Source organism: Eufriesea mexicana, unplaced genomic scaffold, assembly GCF_001483705.2.
Source record: "Eufriesea mexicana isolate 0111107269 unplaced genomic scaffold, ASM148370v2 scaffold1140, whole genome shotgun sequence".
Classification (NCBI taxonomy): Eukaryota; Metazoa; Arthropoda; class Insecta; order Hymenoptera; family Apidae; genus Eufriesea; species Eufriesea mexicana.
In genome coordinates this window covers 519958-546421 of record NW_016909285.1, presented here as the reverse complement: position 1 = coordinate 546421, position 26464 = coordinate 519958, and the positions used below count along the sequence as shown (strand labels likewise).

General features: G+C 37.5%; 1 protein-coding gene across 1 annotated transcript; it reads right to left on the bottom strand.

Moving 5' to 3' along the window:
* Window positions 1-25009, bottom strand: LOC108547695 (homeobox protein Nkx-2.2). The gene is made up of 4 exons (XM_017900318.1): window positions 24779-25009; window positions 5016-5113; window positions 4077-4280; window positions 1-654 (listed from the first exon to the last, which is right to left on the bottom strand). The coding sequence occupies exons 1-4, from the start codon at window positions 24853-24855 to the stop codon at window positions 152-154; spliced, it is 882 nt and encodes a 293-aa protein (XP_017755807.1). The 5' UTR covers window positions 24856-25009; the 3' UTR covers window positions 1-151.
* Between the last annotated feature and the right edge of the window lie 1455 nt (window positions 25010-26464).

Genomic DNA, 26464 nt, shown 5'->3' with positions numbered 1-26464 from the left:
GTAGTCCTAAAAGACCCACTCTCGTCCCCACTCCCACTGTCAGCCTCTCGTGCACCCTCGGTCCAGACATCCCAGCATCAACAAGAACCGATAACAAGTCCACAATGATGATGACAACGATGAAATTGAACAGTCCACTAGACCCATCCCTTTACCACCAATAAGGCTTCTGCATGTACGGCATGGGTACCTGGCCAGCGTTGGGATACGTGGTAGGCTCCATCAACTTCGACTGACACGGTTTTCCGTCCTTGATCAACAGAGGAACAGCGACCCTCCTAGGCGAACATCCACTTCCGCTGGCTTCTACTCTCTCAGTGGCTGCCCTCTTCGTCTTGTACCTGTGGTTCTGGAACCAGATCTTCACCTGTGTAGGCGTCAGTCGGATGATCGAGGCCAGGTGCTCCCTCTCTGGCGCACTGAGGTATCTCTGCTGCCGGAAGCGTCTTTCCAGCTCGAAGGTCTGTGCCTTGGAGAACAACACTCGTCTCTTCCTCTTCTTGTGCTCCGTCTCGTGTGGCTGGGTCTCGTTCGTCTGCTGTTCGTCCTCGAAGTCAGCTGATTCTTCCTCTTTGCACTCGTGATTGATCTCCTGCTTCGCTGGGAAGGATAGGTCCGAGATCGTCGGGCTGGTTGAGTCTGGCTGCTGCAGAACTGGAATATTGAGGACGTCCATGTTACTCCTGGGGTTCAGGATGATTTCTCTGAGAAAGGGATCTTTGGATCGGTGGATATTAGGCGTCTCCTGGGATCTTTGAGTGGTTGATGGGTGCAGTATCTGTGGACTTGATGTGGTTTTGATAGTACTGTTCTAAGTGTCTATGACTTAAGTATCATTAGTGGTGCAATGAGTATTCCCAAGTGGGATGAGCTGAATTAAGTTATATCAAATTAGGAAATTAGGTACAATAGGGTATGTTACAACAAATAGGGAGTTCTTAGAGTGTGATAGATGACTTTGTCACAGTTTAATTGGACAGTATGTGAGAAAGGTAGCTTGAGAACTGCTGACTGAGGCTGAGAATTTATGAGAATTTATGTAATTAAACTTTTGAAGTATTTATTAGGCTATTTAGTATATTTATTAATACTATAGTTAGCTATATATATATATTTAAATACTATATATAGGTATAAATAGTAATAATTACAGTATTATAGTGTTATAATAAAAATAATTAATTCGTTAGAGCAGTTATTGTATAATTAATATGATCGTCTGCAAAGTCATATATTTGCCGAGTTAATGATAGCTGGCCACTTCTATTCTACTCGATTAGGTTAATATCGTTCTAATCCCTCGAAAAGCGATAAACATCGCTTCGAAAAGTATCCAAATCATCAAGAGAATGACTAAAGTGTACCGCAGCTGCATTTTAACTACCCTTCGATTTCTAATGCTGATTGCAGGCAGATGCAAGTCTGTATTGATTTCTGAAGTCTCGTTAACGAGTGCTTGCTCATCGTTCCGATGATATAGTAGTTAAACCTCTTCGAATAAATTAAGAAAACTAGCTGAACATCGATAGCAATTAATATTATAATATTATAGCAAACAAGTATTGTAAAATTATATAATTATTAAATATTACTCTATCTATGATTCTAACTGCAAGGGAAAATACTGTGTGTCACAATTTCAAAACATTTTAATTTATCCTTTAATTAGGTTGCAAAATACACGACCTTATTAAAAACGAAAATTAATAAAAAGAAATCTAATTTATGAAAATTATTTTCAGAAACTACGTAAATTAAGGAAAATTCAGGAAAATGTAACAACGTTTTTCCTTATAACCATAGATATTAGAGACAGGTATTTGTGGTAAGAAATTAGTATAAAAGGGAAATAGGAGAACGAGTGTAAAGAATTAGAGGACACTGAAAACCCGGTGAAATTTGGATTAGACATTGAAAATGGAGGAACAGGATTCAGTACACTCGGTCTGTCCACCGTTTAATCCAACAATATTTTGATTAGTCTTCGGCTAAAGTGGCAAATACCACGGTGGCCTAGAGACACGCTAATTTAATGTACAACGACGAGGTCCCTGGCTTCGTGAGCATACAATACGCTTTTGTGAACGACCCGTAAGCCTGCTTGGGGAGGGTGTGAAGCAATATAGAGCCCGTTTGATACCCTACTGCACCCCATGGGACCGACTGTATCATTTTCATGGGAGATTAGGCTGTAGTCGCAGTCGCGTCGTGATTTCAATTAGACACTTCTTGCTATACCGACGTTAACGTCTTTGGAAGAAACGATTCAACGATTAATTAAATTTCACCTAGTTCCAAAACCAAAATCTTCTCTTCATATCAGAAATCTCAGAATTATGATTTTTTGGAAAAATCTTTTGCTAAAGATGATTTATAATAGGTATGGACGAGGATTAGAAGTGTATTATCTAAATTTACTGATAAATCGTAAAAAGTTAATAGTAAACGTACCATAACCGGTCAAATGACTGGTCAAATGACCGGTAAACGAAGAAATAAAATAAGAAAAACTTTATGATATTTTAAAAAATAGATTATACCCGTATTAAAAGAAAATCGCAAAGATAGGTGACTAAACCGACAATGCTGAATGCCAAATTTTTTAATTTTGGGGCCTGGTAGGTTTACTGTCAAAGGATCACTAAATGACTAAAAAATTGTCAATCTATGAGTAGGTGTAACTTCGTTAAAAAAAATTGTACAGCAATCTATTTAGGCTAATTTTAAAGCCTGAAGTCTCTACTTTTATATCCCTATATTGATTAATTTAAATAATTTTTGTTTTTAGACATACGGGATAAAAGCTAAAGGTACCATCTTCCCAAAAATTGTACAACTTCGAATGACCCTACGGATCTTAAAAAATTTTTGTCGCGATTAATTTTACCACCAAATTGTAGAGAAAAGTCTCTTCTCTCCAACAATATATTATAAATTCACGTGCGATTTTTTTCCATCATTTTATCGCACTTTTTATGAAATAAATTTCTTTTTTTCTTTTTTTTTGAGAAAGAATTTTTTTCGATTGTCAAAAATTCGTGAAAACGATTCTGATACCATAAATTGTAGTAAGGACGTTGAGAATTCGAACGAGTCCCCTACCTGAACGGAGCAACCGCGATCGAGGGCACCCTTTTCACGTTTAAAGGGGTGAAATCGTCGGATCCCCGATTTCTCGGTGCAGCATGGACATTCGTAGAACGAAAGAAAGAACGAAAGAAGATACAAAACGAGTGGAACGAAGGGAAGATAAGGAGAAGAGGTGAAAAGAGCCGATAGGCTAGAGACGGATTTTTTGGGCGTGACAATTCCGATTCATCGAGGGCCCACAAGGCTACACGCATCTGTCCTCGAAAGGACATCTGTCCCCCTGTATGGGCCAATCGGTGCACAGGACCCGCAAGGACCTTTTATAGGACCATTAGATCCTGCTTAGTCGACGCGGGCCAATTGTAGGGTGTTAAATAAATAAGGGTTTCGGCGTGGCCCCCTCTCTTTGAACTACGCGCTAGCTCTCCTACGTATTCGAATATTATTGCCAATTTTTAATAACAGTAGAATATTACTGAAATACGTAATTACTACGATTTATTAAAAATAAATCCATTTTTAATAATAAATCTATCTTCTTCCGTCGGAGAATAAATTTCCTTCCTGCCAAAAATTTATTATAAAAGAATTTTCAAATTTTTATTACTGATCTAATTTCCATTCACATAAGTTTGAAGCGACACGTGAATAATTTTCATAAACTATTAATTGCTAATTTTATAAATTTCACAAACTTCGTAAATTACGAATTTTACAAATTTTGCTCTATGCTATGAACCTACACACAAATAATAATAATAAAAATTGTTTAGAAATTTGCATAATTTTTAATTGGTAATTTCTATCTATATCCATTTCTATCTATAAGCACGTCATACAAGTACAGGGCAACTCGAGTTCCCGTAAGATTAAAGGACTTACATCGGCAACCACATAAATCCCCGAGAATTGCATAAACGTAACAGCTCTTCAGCTATCCCTTTCAATCTCCACGCAAACAATCCATAACTTTCTTTATCACTCACCATTCATTTCCTCCAAAGGCTGAGGCAGCGTGGTTGGTAACGTTGGACCAGTCGGCCATCCCAGCAACCCGGGTGGCGGGGGTGGTAGGGTGCCTCTGTTCAGGTTCGCGTATATCGCGGGCTGCAACATGGCCGTCGTGTGCTCGAAGAACTGTTGGTACGCCGACGGAACATCGTTCGTGGTCGGTAGCACCGTGGTACTACCTGCAACGAGAATTTCCAAAATCCAAGTCTTTAACTTCTTGCGCTACGAATCATCTACGGAGGAAAAATTGCGCAGCGAATTCAATTTTAACTAACTAAACTCTCATATACATATAACATTCGTTATATGTACCCTAGAGATAAAATCATGAAAGTTCCTAGGACCTACAGTGGCCTCCTGTATAACTAGAACTCGAATAAGAGTAAAAATAGGTAAGCAGCAAGTATAGATGACGAATGATAGTGAATCTAAATAGTGTCAAAAGGTGTTAACTATAATTCAACTCCCATGAAGTGCATAACTCTTAGGGTGTACCAAAATTCACGCAAGATTTAAATTTCGCACAATTTGTACCGTAAAGTATTACCAACGAAAGAAAAAGAAAGCGTGGCAGCTGTCAGTTCAGGGTTATTAAAAATAGAGTGTTGCTGAAAATAGAGTCTTCATTGTTGAGCAATGTTTACAATTTCTAATTAAAGGCCTGTGTGTTTCTAACCAAAATTACTTTTTGCGTGAATTTTGGAACACCCAATATAACTTTAATGAAATCTCACGATGAACCAGATTCGTCATTACAATAATGCCTAAGAGGCTAACTTCATACAAGTGACGACATCTCTGTCTATTTTACTCTGTCACTGAAATTAAATTCCTGAAGATCAAGGAAGACTGACTGGCACAAAAGGCAAGCTGATCAGTCTTCAGAGGATTACCAAGATCACTCTGTTCCTTACCTTGAACCTCCGTCTCTTCCTGGGATGGCTTGGAGTCGAGCTGCAGGATGTCATGGATGTGGAAGCTTGTCCTGGGCATCTTGATGCTCTCCAAAATTCTGCAACAGCAAAATCAACAAAGGAAGTCCATTAGACAAATGAATGTACAAGATCCGTCTCAGCCTACAATGACACTACTCAAGCATCTATCTATTTGTATGTGTATTTCTCAGCTCTACGTGCAAAATGGAGCCATCCTAAGAGACTGTCTGGAAAAAGGAATTGAAAGAAAACGCGAGATTCGTGGAATAATGAAAGATCGATTCCTTGATTGATTCATTGAACAAGGCGAGAGTAGAATGGGTCTAAGGCCCAGAATCGTGGGGTCGGTCTGAGCTAAAGGCTGCCGCGAGTCGAGAAGTCGGGCACAAAGGTCGGTTTTCAACGGAATCAATCCAATTTTCGGAGTTTTCCTGCGGCGCGACGGGCGTCAAGAAGCCAGCAGGACGCTTAAGTCCCGATTAGACGCGGCCTGTACCGTCAAAAGACAGGCTACCTGCAGCTCTGCTGCCAAACAACCTGTCCCGGGGCACAGAAGCGAATTTCTGGCCTTCTAGTTTAAGCCAAACGACCTATTATCGCGGCACGTTCCTGGGTGAGAGACCAGTCGCTGGAAAGTTTCCCTAATCGACGTCTGGTGACCACACTGTTTCTTAATATCGAACTTCTGGTGGTGGGGTTAGGGATTGGGGTACTGGGTGATTCAAAATCATGGGCCTCGTCGAACTTAAGTAATTAATTCGCTCGATAAAGGAGGAAGGAGTTGATAAGGCTATATTTTGAGATATTGATGAACTTCTGATGATAGTTTTAGGCATCGAGGCATAGGGTGTTTCAAAACGATGAATTCATGAGATAATTTCAATTCATGAGGAAATTTCAATTCTTCGTTCATGAGGAAACGTAAATAGATGATATATTTGATGAGAAAGCAGATTGATAAGGCTAATATTTCACGATGGTGTGACTTAGTCTCTTAATATTGGACTTCTAGTGATGGAATTGGAGGTTAGGTTTGGATATAGATATACTAGATGCTTCAAAATTATGAATTTCGTCAAACTCAACTAATTAATGTATCAGATAAGGGAAGAGGAAGTTAGGAAGAATAAATTTTGAGATATTGATGAACTTCCTATAACAGTCTTGGGCATAGAGGTACAGGGTGTTTCAAAACACCCATTCATGAGGCATTTACGAGGAAACATAACTAGATGATATATTTGATGAGAAAGGAGGTTGATAAAAGTAATATTTCATGATGCTGTTGCTTAATCTGTTAATATTGGACTTCCAGTGATTGAATTGGAGGTTAGGTTTGGATATAGATGTACCGGGTGCTTCAAAAACATGAACTTCGTCAAAAACTTATCTAGTTAATATATCAGATAAGGGCAGAGGAAGTTGGAAAGAATAAATTTAGAGATATTAGTAGACTTCTGGTAATGGCCTTGAAGACTGAGGTACAAGATGTTCCGAAATGATAGATTCATGAGGCAATTTCAATGGATGATATATTTGATAAAAATTTCAGATTAATAAGAATATTTAACCCGAGTTGAGCATAGTCTTTTAATATTAAACTTCTAGTGACGAAATTGGTTACAAAGTACCATACTGGAGATTAGGATACCTGTTTATTCCAAAATTCCAGGTTTAATTAAATTTAAATAATTAATATATTAGATAATAGAAAATGGAACATTTTGATAAGAATATATTTGATGATACACATGTTTACTTTCTTAATACCGAACCTCCAATAATAAAATTAGGGGTTGATATATAGGGTGTTTCTGAAATGATGAGTTAATGAAATTTAAATAATTAAAATATTAAATGAAAGAAGATAATATTAAACATGGAACTTGATATTGAACTTAGTTTCTTAATTAGTTTCTTAATAATGAACTCCTAATACCAAGAAGAAAGATAAGAATTCCATGTACAGGGAAATCAATGAAAACGTGTTCGAAGATTGTTCTACTTAATTAAGATCCTATCTCCAATTACATAACACCACGTATACTATAAATAACTTTCAAGGACTAGGATACTAAATCAAAAACTTATATACATTAAACAAAGAGTACAAAAATCAGCTAAAAAATTCTACAGTGCTGCAAAGCGATTGCTGAAACATCATTGCGTGTAGCGAAAAATATTTTTCAAAAATCCGAACATTTTCTAAATCATTTTCACGAAGCAAGAACTAATCTCCAAGAGTTATTCCCCTCTTTCTTCGGACGTTCGAACTCGTATCAGAATCCTAATCCGACATGGAAGTTTCTATACGCTTAAGTCGATGAAAATGAAAAACTTAAAGCCCAGGCAGAGAAAAGGAAAATCCTTTGTTTCTTCCAAATAAGTAAACTTCCGTGCACTTTTCGCGAACGCTGCAACTCGCGAAGCTAATGAAGAAAGTTCGTGGAAGTTTCGTCTTCTACTCGCGTTCAAAAGTAAAGCAGTCGAGCGGTGAAAATTCTCAAGGAAACCTCGTTAAAGCGGAAACTAATTAACGCGGCTTTCCGCGCGAAAACCTGCGAGTAAGCGAGTAATTAATTTCGAAGCTGCGGCGTTGAAATCACCGGCGATTTCAATATCTGATCGAGAAATCTGATATTCGAGTTTCGTGTATTTTATCGAACTTCGATTTCCTTTTGTTCGCTTTCCCTTTCTTGGCCAGGTTGCAAAAACCAATCGACGAAATGGTACGAGTTCTCGATTTTAATCAATAATACCGATAATCGTGCCAATGCTCGCTTCGATAAGCTTCGATACATGTCAGAGAAGCCACGTGCAAGAATTCGAGGGCCATCAAGATCTCCGTTCGATTACCAGACAATAAATATTACCGATAAAATTATCGAGGGGCTCCCAGCGACTTTCTCACCTATCTCGAGCCATTTTTGAACCCCGTTATTTCTTTTTTCAAGCAACTGATAGGAGAGCTATTCGAGATATTTCTTACTAAACTGTGATTCGTTAAGTAATAACCTACTGGCCAGAAGAGAAGGTAGATAATATATTTATAAAATTGTAGCAAATTATTTTGGTAATTTTTGGTTATTTACGAAAGAAATTCGAGAGAAAATTATATCTGATAATCCATTTACTTATTAACTGGAAAATTACAATTTATAAGATAACAATCTCGAAAAATTAATTTAGAAATTATTAATCAGAAGAATTGATAGAAAGTTTATTTATGAAATTATGGTAAATTAGTTTCCTAGTTTCTAGGGAATAATAAAATTGGTATTACGTATATGCCTATTTCCTGATTGTAAATTATTAATTTAGTAGTTATTAGTCAGAAAAATTGATAGAGAAGTTATTTGTAAAGATATTCCAAATTAACTTAATATTTTTTAGTTATATATTTAAAACGAATTCTTGAGAAAATTATTTCACGTACTATTTGCCTTTTTCCTATTAAATTACTAGGTGCATGAAATGATAGTGAATTCATTTTGCAGTCATTACATTTAACAATCTTCTTATTATTCTCTCCAGATATTAACGTAGCAAATGAAACGTGGAGAAATTATTTATTAAGTAAAAACAAGTTCTAGGAAATTCAGGCAATTTGCTAAATTATCGAAGAAACACAGGCCTAAATATTATCTAAATACCTTCCTTCGAATTTCACTTTCACCTCCACACCTGAGTCACTTTCGTCAAGTATTCCCAGAAACGATTTATAGTATTAAAATCAAATTAAAACCTCGTTATCGAAAAATCACGACACTTACGATTCCTCCCTTTTCGTTACTAAATTTCCAGCAAATTTTAAAGACTTAACCAAAATTTTAACTGCTTAACTACAAAATTTTACCACTTTTCAAAGAGCTAAATTACCCAATACCCACTCAGCAAGAATTCATCTACCCACTCGCAATTAACCCACGAAATCACGCTCAGAAAATCCCCATTCCCGATTATCTTTACCCACATTCAATCCACGACTGGTTCCACGAGAATCCAACAGAAACGCATGCGAAAATAATTGGAAAATTCCGCAAAGACGCCGCGTGACCGTCTGATCAAGCCTGAAAACTCTACTCGGGGCTGGTGTCGGCTAAAAAAGCTTCATATTCGCTCATTCTCTTTTCTCTCTCGACTTCTCTTCTTTCTCTAATAGTTGGTTTACCTATTATTGAAAGCGAGCTGGTTGTACCAGAATCTTGTATTGAAGATACTGGTCGGATAGGATAGCAGCGACCAGGGCAGAATCTTATTCTTGTCCGCCATTTTGAAAGGGTCTCGAGGAGGTGTTAGTAGTGGCGTCAGTACATGTTAATGTCCTCGTGGTTCGCACCAACTTCCCTCTCTCAATTACTCCCTTTCTCTCTCTCTTTCTAATATTCTCTTCCCCAGATCTCCCTCGTACCTTCTGCTTCTCGTACCTTACTGTCACTCGTCCACTTTCGTCTCTTTCCTCTACTCCGTCTCCTCAATCACTTCCCCAAAAACAACACGTCACTCCGAACTGTTCAACCCGGCTGTTCAACGTTCACTCGCACACCTGACCATCGTCGTCGTCGCGTGGAACAGTCTCTTCCGGTTCATCGTCAGTCGCCACACTCGCGAGCCGATCTCAAGATACGTCACTGATAAACCAGGTCCAACAGCTAAGATCGGAGCCCCGTGTGGTTCCCCGAAGAGAAATAGCGGGAAAGTTGGGGAAACTCGGAGAAATTCGTCGCGATTCACTCGATGTCCAGGTCCAGTTGGGTTGACAGGGTCTGAACGAAATCGAAGAACGGAACACAAACGCGAGTCTACCCTGGCTGCTCTCTAGCTAGGCTGAAGGGCTCTCCTTGTACTTTTTGAGTGTCCTCGACGAGCACTTGACGGCTAGTGTTCCCTACCTCCGCGCCGTTTCGCTCGTCAAGCACCCTCGAAGCCGAGGGCGGATCTTCGCCAGGGGCGGAGATTCCGAGCTCACCCCTCGGCCGAGCGACAGTCCACCCCTCTGTGTCTCGCGGAGAGTATTAGCTCGCTGGGTTTCCAGTGGCGGACCGTTCTTCCGAGCGGACATGGGATGGAAATCAATCTACGAGAGAGATTGTAACTGTTCCATGTCCATTGGGATTAGGTGGAAAGGGGGTACGAGTCTTCGGAGGTTGGGAGCGGTTTTGTGTCTGGATTTCGAACTTCGAGGGCTGATTTCGAGCAGACAATGTTTGGAATTTTGGTTATGGATATTAGGTTCATTGGATTCAGTTGAATATTCTGTTATAGTCCTTGGGAAACCGAATAAAGAGTATTACAAAGCATCCAGTTTTAGAATATGATTTAGATTATTTACGTATTATTATGAGAAGTATGTTTTCAAAGTAATATAATTAAAAATTGGGACAGAAATGTACTAAAGAATCGTTAAAATGGAATTCCACTGTTTTCTATAAATTAATTTTTTAGGTCCAATGTTTCTTTTAACACAGGATATTGAATTATTCGAAAATTCTTTAAATTATGTACATATGTCACACTTATAGGGTATTTCATAACAGTTCTTTGAATAAACCAGCTTTCAATGCTAGGTAAATTTAGAGAGTTCTCTTGTGGTCAAAGAACTGACTCAAGTAGGGTTAGTAGCAATGGTACTATATCATACATGCAAATAGAACAACCCCTGCGACATAATACCAACATTGTCGTAATAAATTATGCCTTATGTACATTAATGTTATGTATACCTACTTCAACCTAGGTCTCCTTACGAAAAATCGACTTAAAGGTACCTAACCTCAATTAAGATCGTAAATCCATAAAAGTCTCAAGGAACTTCTAATCCCAAACCCTATATTAAACAAAATTGTCATCATTAAAGATGACTAACCTTTCTAAAAATAATATTAAACTGTTATTAAGACCGCAATAAGTCCGTATGACTACGTACTTAACCTCAAAAACTTGAGATCGTAAACCCCCAAAAATTTTACTAAAATTCTAACCTCAAATTCTATATTAACTAAAATTAATATTATAAAATTTCCTAATATACTAAATATTACTAATTTCCTAATCATACTAAATTATACTAAAACTATACTAAAATTATACTAATTTCCCAATATACTATTCAAAAATTCCTCAACTCTATCCCAGGACACTCGAAATCTTCCAAACCTAACCAAACCATTGTCAACTATCTACGAGCTCTCAAAAAATTTTCATTCTTCCAAGCCAAATGTACTCGAGGCAAGAAAGCAGATCGGTCAACCCCTTTAGAAATTCCACCACCTAATCGAGAAACAGCATCGCGGCAATCTACTTTCGAGATCCAAGAGTGCAGCGTAGCAGAAGCTCGAATAGGAATTTATTGAAATGCGAAACGCTCGAGGGAACGCTCGTGAACGAGAATCGACTGGCAGGGGTAAGATTCCACCAGAAGGGGCGGAGCTTCGCGTCGGCCAATGGGGACGCAGTTTCTAGAGGATCGGCCTGGAGAAATGTCCAGGGGGTTGATTTCAACCCTCGTCGCTGGCCGACCAATCGGCTCGCTCCATCGATCAGGGCTTTTTACACCGAGAGCATACTTTGCGTCGAGTGTTAATGTGAAAGGGCATTAGCGGTGCTTTTACTGTGTCATTCCGATTTTTTCCTCCCACGTTCCTTTCCCGTCAATTTTAGGCCACTTCCTCGATACTTCATTCTCTTTCTGCTGGATGTCGAAGCCGAGGTATATCGATACTCGAAACTAGGTTAGGAGTATACTCGGGCGTAGTCGCGGTCTCGGATAGATTATTATATTCGGTGGTGGGTTGTGTTGGTATCACCTAGTGGCACGTAGAAAAATTGTAGATGGCAATAGGTATCGATATTACGATAAATATTAATTTTTATTTCTGAGTGTTCAAGGAAGACTATGGTGGGTAAATATTGGAGTACCAATTTTTAATTTTAGAGGTGGGTGTGGAAAAACTATTTTCTTTGAATATTGGATGTATTCATTTTTAATTTTGAGGATGAACGCAGAAAAATGATTGCCTGTAATTTTTTATATCAATTTTAATTTCTGGGTGTTCAGGGAAGATTATTGTGAACAAATATTGGAAGAACTAATTCTTAATCTTGAGGGTGTGTGTGGGAAATTATTTTCTTTGGATATTGGATGTATTCATTTTTAATTTTGGTGATGGACACGCAAAAATTATTGTGTAAATATTGAGAGTGTTGTTTCTTAATTTTGGGGGTAAATGAGGAGAATTATTATGTTTCAAAATTAGGGGTATTAATTTTGGAGGATTTGAATTAATATTAGCATAGAGTGAGATGTAGAAGGATTGTTATTTGTAGTAACAGGTGCAAATGAGTATTGGTAATGTTATCTCTGACTTTTGAATACCGAGAGTGGAAAAATTATTGCGTGTAAATATTGAAGATTAATTTTGATTTTTGAGAATGAGTATTAAAAATCGTGCATGATCTACCGTATTAATTTCGAATTATGGGCATTAAACGTGGAAAGATTATTATGCGTGATTATTGACGGTATTAATTTTGATTTGTTTAAATCTATATTTTGAGTCATCGTGACTTAAACTATACACGAATAATACATATTTAATATATTTTGAGAATATTATTTTTCGTAACTAGATATTGATAATTAGATATAACGTGTAATATAGAAAGGCAATGATACGAGTAATAATATTTGTGTTCATTGGGGCCACTAACGTTGATTTTTTATTTACGAGGTTTTAATGGATTACTCACAAGAATTAAATCATTTTCTCAGATGGCTCAGATAGTACACGGGTTTTAAGATAGCTTAAAGTAGGGAATTTATTAGAGTGATAAAATCATTGAAGTAGGGATTACTCTAATTTCATTACTCAAAGTAACCGAGGAAATGAGTTTCTGAAGGCTATAGTAGAAGATCGAAATAACTATAATTAGACTTCACTCGTTAAATCTATTCAACTAAACACACGTAATAATATCCATCTTACAAATTACAAATTACAGACAAATTACTTTCGAAATAGTCTCTATACATTCCCTAGAATAATGACCTAATTTACTCCTAATGCTTCAGGTAATGAGACCAATAAACTCCTATAGAAGTCCCAAAACCCTCCTCGAAAGTTCCTCACAAATAGTCTATTTATATCAATACATAAAACAATTTTAATTCTAAATTTTACTCGTTTATCGACATGAAATGCACACAGTTGTCCAATTCTTCTCATTCCCCCAATTCCTTTCCGATTTTCAAAACATCCTATTTAATACCTTTATCGCTCATTCCCACCACAAATTACCCCCTTTTATTACGCACATAAAAATCAACCACCATTTAATGCAATCGAACAGAGAGTCGAAGCTATTGAAATACCAAAATCTCCTTGGTGAAACCAGTTTATTGAATTATGTTCGAAGAAGGAATAAATGGTACTCGAAGGAAGGACAAATTGGCTGAGCCAGATTCACAGATGACCTCCTGAGGGTCGATATAATGGGCCTGCAGGTTGTATAATATGAAATCGCGCAGAAAGTGACCCGCATAAACACAGACATGTCACACATGAGAGGAGAAACGGGCGAGAAAGCGTGATTCAAGAGAAGAGGACAGGTAAGGGACAGGGGCGACGATGGAGCGGGTTTCCGGTTTATTCAGGCCGGCCTTTGTGCCATCGCGTGGGTCCCTGGCAGGCGAAAAAGTCAAAAAGTACGGAAGAGGGCGGTTCTAACCTTCCTGACTTTTCTCGTGAGCTTTCGCCCTTGGATTTATCGTCGCTGGAAAATCTTTGCGACGAATCGCTTCGTTTCCGTGGAGCTTTTAAGAGTTTTCCAGGTTTTCCAGATATTTGATAGATGGAGATTTTGGTGAAGAAATCTTATTATTAGTACTGGTAAATAATATCAGTGAAGTATTAGAATACTGTAATTGGTAAAGATATTATTTTACAGTGCTATTATATATTATAGTTATTATAACTGGAGTTTAGAATATTAATATTAAACAATTGTATTAGGAACGATAAAAAATAAAAATAATATTGCTGATGTTAGGGATAGGTGTTTTATCAGTAGCACTAAGAAGATAATTTTAATGATATTATTATTGGCACCCAGAATATTAATATTTGAAAACAGCGACAGGGACGATGAAGTGTTAAAGACTAGCTTCGTTTCCGTGGAGCTTTTAAGAGTTTTCCAGGTTTTCCAGATATTTGATAGATGGAGATTTTGGTGAAGAAATTTTGTTATTGGGACTGGTAAATAATATTAGTGAAATATTATTGGGGAAATATAATTGGAACTTAGAATATTAATATTAAAAAATTATACTAGGAATAATAAAGAGGTACAAATATTATTGTTGGTGTTAGGGGTAGGTGTTTTATCAATAGCACTAAGAAGATAATTTTAGTGATATTATTATTTGCACCCAGAATATTAATATTTGAAAATAGTCATAGGGGTGATAAAGTGTTAGAGATAAGCAGAAATCTAGCACAATGCTTAAGGTGTTGGATTTACATATAATCGTGTAATCTTCCTTCAATTTGTATAAACACATGTGTTTTATTGTTATATGGTATAACGAGTGAGTCAGTCTACCTCTAACCTCCCTAGATATAAGTACAAACCACATTATAGAATATAACATATTACAGTGAGTGAGTCAGTCTGTATTCGACCACGTGTCAGGAGAGAGAATATTGTGTAAAGATCTATGTGCCTCAACTAATAAAATATATTAATTATTCTGAGTTAACCAGCCCACTGGAAACTATCAATAAAATACTACATAAAGATGTTATTAATACTAGGGGTAGGTATTTCATTGATTTCTAATGTAGAACTCATGTTTGTAGGGATAAAAATATTGTTAGCACCCGGAATGTTAATACCAGAAAATAGTATTACAGATAAGAAAGATGTCGTTATCAATAATATTTATAATACTAAAAATATTAATAGTATTATCATTCACGTGAGAATTCTATGTAATTTCTGACCTTCTGTTCCTCGTTTCTACCAAAGCAATTATAACTACAATTATCGATACTCACGTACTTACGTTTGTCGAATAGAAGGGAGTGAGTCACTCGTGTTACTAGAACAGAAAATCGTAAATTACTTTGACAGGGTGGTTTTACAAACTCCTCTACTTATTCATCCCTATCTAACGTTCCCTATTTTCGCAAATTGCACATCTCGACTCAATTCAATTCCAAAATAAACATAACCTACTCATCCACAGAGTCCCAAGTTATTCTACAAATACAATTAACATATCTCCCCATCTACAATCTTAGAATCACAAAAATGACTAAACAATATCACCTAAATCAGAAAATTCCCAATCACAATTATTTGACAATTCCTCATTCAACCATATCCTCTTGCAGTTTTACGAAATTCGTATATACGACACTGCAAAAGGAGAAACTAAAGTCAGGAAAGAAAGAAAAATGAGAAAAGAAGGTGAAAAAAGAAGATGCAGGTAAAAGTCACGAGATATTAAGAAGAAAGATCAATCTGCAACATGCACGCACAAGGATCGTCAAGTAGAGGATCTCGCGTGTTCCGTGAAACTCTTTTCCGGAAGACGACGCCGGGTATGCACGAATCGTTCCCGTTTCCACGGCTGCGCCGTTCTAACTCGGTTAGAATCGGATTCAACGAGACGCTCTCGTGATTTTTCCAACGTATATACGCTCGCGTCTGGAAGCTCGAAGCGTCGACGTGCTTGGGAAGAAGAGGAACGAGGAAGAAAACGAAGGAAGAAGGGGCAGGGTGGAGAAAAAAAGGGAGAAGAATACTGGAGAAGTTCGAGCTGCCGGGCAATCGAGCAACATTTGCCAGGATCCCACGACTGTTTGGCGATAGCTGTGCCAACTTGTTTCGAGCACGCAACCCAATTTGTCTGCGTCTCATTGTTTTACCGGCCTCGCCGCGCGATCCCGCTTTCCACGCTCAAAATCGTCCAGGGGGTGATCGTGGCAGGGATTATTACGACCCTTCAATGATCGAGTGCTACCGTGCCTTGGTCTTTCGCCGTTTGCAAATCATTATTCTTTCCAGGGAAGTTCATTGATTCGCTTCTATGAAAGAATCTGAGTTTCAGAGAATACTTGGTTGCTGAGGGAAGAGATTGGAGTTCATCTGTGTTTGAGATTGTCTTAGTGGATGAACTAATTTTTAATAATCTTCTTTTTTCTTCTTTCATTTGTTTCTCTTACTTTCTAAAGGAGAAAGAAGATTGTCTGTATTCATAGGTTTAAGAAGTACTTGTAACTGAGAGAAGAGATGTTTGAGATTCTTCTATTGGATGGAACTTCTTCCTGATGATTTTCTCTTCTTCTTATAAATATTGAAGAAAATTTTCTTGTATGTATGTCTCTATTCTGTGAAGTCCTGGATTTGACAGAATATATAGCTATGTAATTGAGAGAAGAAGTGTCTGTGATCCTTTCTGTCTGTCTGATGTTCTGCTGTTTTCCTATACTGAAGTACTGAAGAAGATTGTCTTATGTATTTTTATTTTACGAATTCTAATCCCCTGTATAATGTTTTCTGTATTTTTACTAGAGAACTTCCAGGGAAGTTCATTGATTCGTTTCTATGAAAGAATCTGAGTTTTAGAGAATACTTGGTGCTGAAGGAAGAGATAGGAGTCCATCTGTGTTTGAGATTGTTTTAGTAGATGAACTAATTTTTAATAATTTTCTTTCTTCTTTCATTTGTTTCTCTTACTTTTTAAAGGATCAAGAAGATTGTCTTGAATGTATGTTTCTGTATTCCTGGGTTTGAGAACTACACTACTAACTGAGAGAAGGGATGTTTCAGATTCTTCTATTGTATGGAACTTCTTCTTGATGCTTTTCTTCTCTTCTTCTTTTAAATATTGAAGAAAATTTTCTTGAATGTATTTCTCTATTCCGTGAAGTCCTGGGTTTGAGGGAATGTATACAGCTGAGCTATATATGAGCTATACAGCTGAGAGAAGCTTGTGTCTTCCGAAGTCTGTGATCCTTTCATCTATTGAACTACTTTCTGCTGACGTTCTGAAGTTTGCCTGTGCATATTTGTCCTCCTAAATAATAAAGAAGATTGTCTTATATAGTTTTATTCTACGAATTCTAATCCCTTGTATAATATTTTCTGTCTTTTTACTGTTATCAGAAAATTGTCCCAGGTTCTCGTGTAAACAGGTTCCCTCATTATTACACTCTGCAATTTAGCTTCCACCCAAGCTTCCCTTCGGTTCTTATTCCGCATCGAATACCGCCACCAGCAAAGTAGTAAACCATCAGCAGTAACGAAAGTTTCTTAAGGGAAACAGTCGCCAACGAATGACAGAGGCGATTTATTGCACATTGTTGCGGTACACAGGGTTTTATTGCCACCAATGTTAGGTCTAATTGCTTTACCAGCTGGCCAGGTGTCTCTCTTCTCTTCTCTTCCTCCGCCGAAGATTCTTGCTATTTCCAACTCTCGAAAGCCTCGAGAAAACCTCGAATCTTAAACCAAGAGCTGACTGGTCAACCAAATCTGATTGAAACAGCTCGGATTAGCCATTGGAAGCAATGCTGGTTTCTTCAAACACTGGATTAACTCGAAGCCTTTGAGTCGTCTGAGTTTACTTGGTCTAGCTTGCTATATCTCAAAGCCTACAACGACCATCTTTAAGCAAGCTGTTAAATATTCAGCTCGAGTTAATCAGTCTAGGCGATTAGAGGTATTTAAACGATCCTAATTCACGAATCTTCTGTCCCAGTCTCTGAACACAAGCATCGAGATAAACAAACGCGTATGAGAAAATAGAAATCAAAATTAATTTGACATCTGTGAGCATCTATGATAAAACTGGTGTCAAATCTGTGACATTTGCGAGTTAATTTAATGTGTCATCAGATCTAGCTGTAACTAATATCCTAATTTTTATATCGTTTCACCCTAAAATAGCAGACCTAACCAATTTATGAAGGAAAACTTGGATTTCTTCAAATCTTCGAGTCACTAAGAGGATTAATAACCAGAGAAAGATCGGAAACCTATTTCTTACTACAGAATTTCCAATCAACGTCAAAGAAAGAAAGGTAACCGTGAGTCATCGGGAAAAGGCACTCGAAAATTGAAGAGCAGAAGGACTGCAGCAATGTCGACTTTATGGACACACTTGCGCGTACTCGTCTCGAATGGCCACTTGATACTCGGTTGCTTCACAGAAAGATTCAGGTGTCGAGAAACGTGCCAGTCTGAATGGAGGTTCATCCATTTACCAGATATTTCTTCCATCCCCCATTAACATGACAATATGGGTACCTGTCGGCCAAACACCTGAGGCTCCTGCCAAGTCCTTATTTATTGCTACTACGTGCCGACGCAAGAATTCGCTGGAAAATTTTCGATCTCCCATCTCTTTCCGTTTCTCACGCCGTTTGCGATTTCCTGTGTTCAATTGCCCTCCAGTGACCGGCAGACCTGCGTTTATACACGCGAAATCCGAATGCTCGAGTACCACTAGAGCCGCTTGACTATCGTCACCCTCGAGTGGTGGCTCGAGTGGCTGTTATTACATGGGGATTGTAAAAATTTTTGAGTACCGTTGCTCGTACACTCGATAGCTCGAGAGTTGTGCAATATTATGGTCGTTGTCCAATCTTTACACATCAGCCTTGTTTTCTGCCGTTCTACGTCGAGTATTCAGTTTATCGTATACACAGGGTGTCATGTAGATTCTAAAAACTGAAGGCGATTGAGAAGGTCTGGAAGATTATAGTAACGACGTATGCTAAACGTATAGTACGCGAAGATAATAGTAATGGTGTTCTAGATGTACCTAATACGAGGTAAAAATTATCCTGAATTCTGTAGCAGAATGAATGACACAGTAGAGCAAACTTTGCTGTCATAAATCTGCAATAAATCATTCCACGATAAAATACACATTTCTACAATGTCACTATCTGTTAGCGAATCTGTACAGTGTTTGAGTACAGATAATAGTAATTAAAGTCTCGTGAAGGAAATAACGAGACATATATAATCACGTTCCCGTCTGAATAAAAAGCTGTATACTGTCAAGAGTAACTATAGAAATAAAAATTCAAAACCAATCGTTTTAGCTTCTTTATCAATTCCAATATTAATAACAATCAATTCAAGAATCGTTAAATACTGATAAATAATATACTTCAAGCTTCTCGTCATGGCAATCTCACTGTGAACTTCACTTAAGCCAGCTTCCATAAGTATTTATCTTCATACTTCACAACGTACGAATTGTCACTAGGAATACTCGAACGATATACTTATGTACATCGAGCTCTAAATACATATACTCGGTTTCATTCTACGTTTATCCCCTGATTTTCATTCAATTCGTACTATAAGATTGCTATATATTACCCTTGTTCGCCCCTTACTGGAATATGCTTCGATTACATGGTCACCGAAAAGCTTTAATCACGAAATCATGATCGACAGAGTGCAGCATAAATTTCTCAGGTTTTGTGCATATGAGCTAAATAACTCAATATCAATTTTCGATCATGATTACTCCAGGATATTAAATACTGTCAACCTGGAAACATTGTCTGCACGAAGAAGAATGGCTGACCATAGTTTTATCTTTAATTTAATTAATAATCACACTGATTGCTCCTCTCTTCTTACGCAAATTAATTTCTACGTGCCAGAACGTGTATCGAGATCTGGACCAGGTTTTCATATACATATGTCCAGATCTATATATGGATTAATTAATCCAATTTATCGTATTATTACTAACTCAAACACTCTTTATAATCGTATAGATTTTTTCTTATGGGTCTTTACAAACTTTCAAAAGACAATTGCGGATGATTATTGATTAACCCTTTGACTGCTACACTTGTCTCGCTCAGGACGCCATGGGAGTATTTTCATTATTCAAAGCGTATAATGGCAAAGTAATAATAAATTAATGATATAAGACAACGTTCTTACCCAATGGAGCGTTTATATAATTTTTAGTCACGGGTGACCATCGATGGTGCCTTGGTAACGGTTGACAATCGACAAACTGTCAATTTTCCTTCAATTCTTACAATTGTAAATAGTTCAAGAGCTCAGCTCATCAATGACCGTGGTGTCACAGGAGAAACCATGTCCGGTTATACATAACCAACGTGGCAGTCAAGGTGTTAACCCTTTGCACTCGACCATTTTTTGGCTAAAGAAAGGAACGAGTTGAAAAATTTTCTGTTACAAAGCTGATGATATCTTTTGAGCAGTAAGTAAGAAATCGTATAATAACTAACACGCAGAATTATTTAATTTCGATGCCTCGCACACTGTTACATTATTTTAAATTTTATATATTAATTAATATCGAGCTACAAAATTTTATCAAATAGCGACTGAAGGGTGCCTCTCGAGTGCAGAGAATTAAAGCTATTCCTCCTGAACAAAGCGTTTATAACCACGTCCCTTCGCTGTTATATTATGTATAATTTGTTTGCTTTCCTTTTATATACGAAATTTTATGTAAATGGACTACGGTCAATTTATGACTAAAATAATAATAATAATAAGAATAATAATAATAATAATATATATACTTTGAATTCCAGGTCCTGAACCTACCACCCCTATCCATACCCAGAATACACTCTGTCAACAACTCCCATATACAGCATACCCTCATGGAAGACCCTTGAAAATCCACTTTCTGCTCGCTTGTACCTGCACCGGAGGACTCTTCACGTCGATGGCGAACATCGAAGCGATGGGGAAAGAGGGAAGATGGCGGCGGGAAAACGGAGTTCTACGTTCATTGAAGAACCGATCACAATGGAGCAGCGGATCCTGGACTGTTGAATGAACGTAGTACGTCTCGTAGTAGATGGCTCGACGGGTGGCCTTCGTAGAAACCTCTTTCACGGGGCTTTTTCTTTTTCGAGAAGGCCTCCACCCCCGTGTTCGGCACGGTGGAACGCCACGGGGCCAAACGTGACCCAAACTGTGCACGGCTCGTTAGGGACCAGCCACCGCCATCGTTTAAGAAACGTTTAAGAAGTTATTCGAGTCAGGACAAGGGTAGGCTCCATTCAGTTTTCGGCCATTCAGCTCGCACACGAACGGAAGGTGAGATCGTGGAAAGTAATTCTTGTATACCAGTTCGGTGTACACTCGAGAATCCTGTTACTATAAATAAGTGACTTTCTTCCCATTTATTTTTACGTGTACGAAGGTAGATGTCGGTTCCGAGTAAGTCTTCGCGAGATAATTTGTGCGATAACTTGGAGAGATCTCGAGATAACTGTTGGCTACTGGTGCCATTTTGTGACACGGTGATTGTAATGGTTGATAGCTGTTAAAGTACTTGAGTAGATGACCTCTTTTTCCTTTGCCATGAGTACATCTGAGTTTTTGGAATTCTTATGTAGAAATTGGGTTTGTCGACTTGGAACCTGGCGCCATTTGCTTAATGGTGTACTTATAATGGCTATTGGTTAAATAACCGAATGACGATAATGAATAAATTGCGGCTTCTTTATCCGCTTTCGAATCCATTCACCTGGATGCCAGCTTTCTGGTTTGGTGTGAGGTCGATGATACGTGTTTCTTGATTGGTTGTCGAACCGGTAGATATCCGTTTCTTTGGGTGTGAGGATTGATTCGATGATAATTGATCTATGAATGTTCTTAAGATTCCACTTGGGTATAATTGGGTATACCTTCGTCTGTGGTCTGATTGACAGTGATTGTTGAACTTGGTTTAGAAAATGGTCTCGATGTCAGCGAACAATCTGCAATTCATTTTATTACTGATGGTTAAAACTGAATGCTAGTAAAGTGCATTTATGAAACCTTGTGTTAGACAAATTGTCCTAATAGCGACATCTTTATTTTTGTTTTATAATTAGTTCAACAGCATGACGTCACTCTTTATATATTGTGCTCTGGTTCACCTCTCGTACTCTCTATGTACATCACCAAAGTATTTCATGTATCTCAATATAACAATCCTAAAATTCCAAAATCTGCTGTTCTTTTCTTTTTCCAGCACCTTGGATAAGGGAGTGTATGAAGGCTGAGTCGAAGTGCTTAATTAATACAGCAAATAACACTTTTGATATAATAAATGGCACTTCTTATTTATCCTTTGATAGGATTGTTTACCGTGAGATAGGAAGCTGAGTATTTCATCTAAAAGAATTAAATATTATAATGGTCATTGCTACAAGAAAGGGCAACATCCCCCGATGTTAATTGCAATTTGACAGTGAGCAAACTGGGTTAATTAAAATACAACGACGATATTTAATAGAATTATTCTCCAATCCAATGATTGGACTCGAAGAAGAATAATTTCTAGATGTTAAATCTGTAGCAATATTTTACCAGAAAGTGATAATCAATATTTCTATTTAAATATTGGTCTTCCTAATTTTTATTAAAACTCGATCAAAGGAAACATTTAAATATTCCTGTTATCAAAGAATTTAAATTTGCCATTGGAAATGTATGCTTTATATATTTCAATGCTGTGCATTCTTTTTATATTCGTTTCACACCTTTTTCCGAACATTTTGCTGAATGTGGAAAAAGATTTAAATAAATCAGGATCGATAAATAATTTTCAGCGAGAAAAGCAATGCGTGAATAAATGGTCCGCCATGTTCTGGCATCGTTCCGTGTTATCTCATGTATCTAATCATTAATCACACGAGACGTGACGGACAATGAGAAAAAAGAGGAAAAAGAAAGAGAAACAGAGTCTGTTAGTAGGATCGCGTGGACATATCGATCGACCTGCATCGAACGATGGCAATCGGAGGAAAATAGGTCGTGTCGACTGAATCTAACGTTGAGATCGAAGGACTCTGCACGTTCTTATCGAAGGTAAAATCTCATCGAACGATCTCGTGGATCTTAATTGAGAGATGCAAGCGATTCTTAATTGGCCTCGAATAGAACGATGCTTAGAAATCTTTAATCTCAGTTTCACCGCAAAGTTGATCCCTGTTGGATAAGGGTATTAAAGATTCGTGGTAATGGAAGCAGATGAAATGTTCTTTTCGCTTTTCTGTGTATTATACGCGTTGAGTAATCGTTGAAGAGTATTTATATAGCAGTAATCGTTATGAAAGCAAGTGTTTCGTCAATCGAAAATTCCCTTATCTAAATAATGATGTATATCTATTATTCAAGATAATACAGGTTCCATTACACGTAGAGTACTCGCAATTAGTTATCAAGGTCCTAAAAATAATTAAAAAATAATAATAGGAAGGAATTCCACGTTGAGGCTTTTTCAAGTTACTAGGAGTCCCTATAATAATTTATATTCCCTATAATAAGTTACTGGAACGCCAAACTATCCTATAACTTACTATTTATAACCTTGACTACCCTTTCAGAGGAGTAAAATATTCTCTGATTTTCAGAATTCTCTGTGAAATGTATGGGACGTTCTTTAACTTGTTGCAATATGAAGATATTCCATAAGTTACTAGAATTCACTATGAAATACTCAATTTACCAGGACTCACTTTCCAAGTACTCTCTAATACTCTAGACCACTATGTTACTGTAGTTATACAGCTGTATTCTGCATTATATTTGCAACAGACGATACTGTTTTGATATTTATCATAACGCATCTCGCAAGAAGCAAACAGACGTCTAACCCCAATTCCCTAGGAAGCTCCAGGTATTTCACAATCGACGAGTTTCGAGTTCGCCGCGGATTCGCAGGTAGAACCCCGGGGAGCGACTATTCGCGTTACGATTAATCCGAAATTTATGGTGGAAACCAACAGGTGTTGGTACTTGGGCCCTTTCGGTTCTCGCGTGTCCGGCCGTGTAACAAGGCGTACCACTCTATACCGAAGGATTCGCCTAACCGATATGCGTGACTACTCTTAAACGTTCGCTTCCGGTTTCCGGCGCTATCCGCCTAATCAGATATGCTAATCGACCACCGGTGCTAACGCTAGTGTAATATCACACAGCACCATCGATTTTTCCACAGAGAAATTCGAGTCCAATCAAGTCCGCTGATTAATTCCGTGCAAAAATCAGCAAGAAGTCAGATAATACGCCAGCAACGACATATTTTTTGTTTTCAGGTGATCCACGCTTTTTCCTTCGCTGCTTAATCTCTTTAGATTACAGGTTTGTAAAGCAAGTAGAAAATTACGATTTCTTTGTAACGTTATCTCGACATAGAAATCGGTATCTTGGAAAGCATTGATTTGTTAAGTTCGTTGCGAAAGCTTCGTAAGCTACTTGAAATCCGTAGGAAATAGGGGAATCATGAAACAACATTTCTGCTTCTGTTCGCTTTCTCTATACACTTTAGGAGTTCCATGTTAGAGTTTGAGATTTAACCTGATCGATATTAAGATTACTAGAATCACTTTGAATTGTGGACCAACATGGCTGAGCCAATTTTAACCTATATCACATAATGAAATATTACTTGTTACAAAAATAAAATAACTGTAAAGTATAAATTATATATTGGAGGATAAAGCTTGTAATAATTATCCAATCGACGATATTTGGTTTATCCTCATTCCTTAAATTTACATTCCAGCAAATCTCTTTTAACAAATCCGTTTTAAATTTCTCCTTTCATTCGTGACAATCAAATATTCTGGAAACCCCCATTAGTCCCTATTTCATTCTTGCCTCATACAAAAAGCAAGCGATCCAAGTTCCTCCTGACGACAAATCGATTTTTCCTGTAAAGACCTTACCTGTACTCGTCCTCGACGTAATCCGGAGGGAACAGATGCCAGGATGCGTCGTAGCAATCGTCGTATCCGTTTGCCATTTTCCAGCCTTCTCCTCTGTAACTGTCTCTTCTCTCGCTCTCTTTCTCTCTCTGTCTAGTTCTCTTTCTTCGACTATGTACCTTCAGATCGAAAGCTTGCCCTATTCACACGAAAGGTCGCGAGAAAGTCTTGCCCTCTGATCTAGACTCTCGTTCAACCTCGAAAGCGACTGATCTTGGGCGACGAGTTCATTCGAAAGGATATTTTTCGTGTGAATGTAAGACACGTCCAACTACTCACTTTAAACGAATCGTTAAACGAACCCAAGCTCGGCCCAGGCTTGTCCATTAAGTTAAATTATTATCGATCTTCACAATTCTCTAAGCTTGTTTAGATACAATTCTTGATTCAACGATGCACGGACGCGTTACTTCGAAACGTTGCGAGGTGCGCTCACATGCTTCCAGACCGCGTGAAATCTGATTTCGTTTGAAAGAAGAAACGATTCACAGACGACACACGATCGAAATCGACAACGGGAATTTCGAAATCTTCGGCTCGACTAAACCGTAATAGGTGTTCTCAGTTACTGAGAACTATACGTGGATATATCGATCACCTATATATTGTATCGAAAATATGGCTTCCAGATAGGAGCTCCGGCAACGTTATCTGTTTGATAACACCCTATATAGATTAGTTTGACTACTGTAACGTCAGAGAGCCCAAATGATATCGACTTCTTCGTTGACTCGATACACCTCGACAGGAAAAATTTAATAAAGTACCTACGGGAAAATATATTTTATTTTATTAAATATATCGAATTAATTATATTTCAATTCGTTCTTTTCTTATTTCTCTTGACAGTAGATATAGTAATTGTAACGTATTCACGAATTCTATTTAATTTAACGTCTTGATTATGTCAGAAAGATTTAAAGGATAGTCAGAAATTAATTTGAGAAAAATTGGTTATAGTTGCTAGTTAGTTTCATAAAGTAGATTTTGTAAGAGCACACACTGTTACGAGGTGTAAGACAGTTATCGTTGCCATCGTTGTGTAGAGGAAAAAATGTCAACGCGAAATTTAAAAGTACGTGTAAAAGAAAAAGAAATAGTAGATTGTCGTATCTTTCACGTGTGACGATTTCATGGCGATATCTCGAACCAATGGTAGTGATCTGTGTTACTGATTCTATGCTAGCCTGACACGAAAAAGATCCCAATAGATAGACGCACGTGTAAGTACAATATTTACTGTCACAATTATTATTATTTCGTAATTATTACCAATGGTCCTTCTTCACACTAGATGTGCTTCATGTGTTTTGTTATTCTTGCGATACTTCGTTGTCGAAATTGCTATTCAATGAAGTTCCGATGGCTTCGGCATTTCAATAATTCGTGTTTCATCTGTTTCAATTTAATTAACATTTAATTAACTAGAGATGTAATACTAATATCAACCTTAAGTATAAATTATGTTTAACTTAAAAGTTCAAACATTGTTTACGTTTCAGCAAAATTTAATTCATCACGATTTTCTCTATACTAACCTAATATACTGCGCCAATCGAATCTCAATAATGTACTAAATCTAACCAAGATTTCATTACGTTTAACCAAGATCTGATATTACCTTAAATCCATTTAGATCTAATTCTG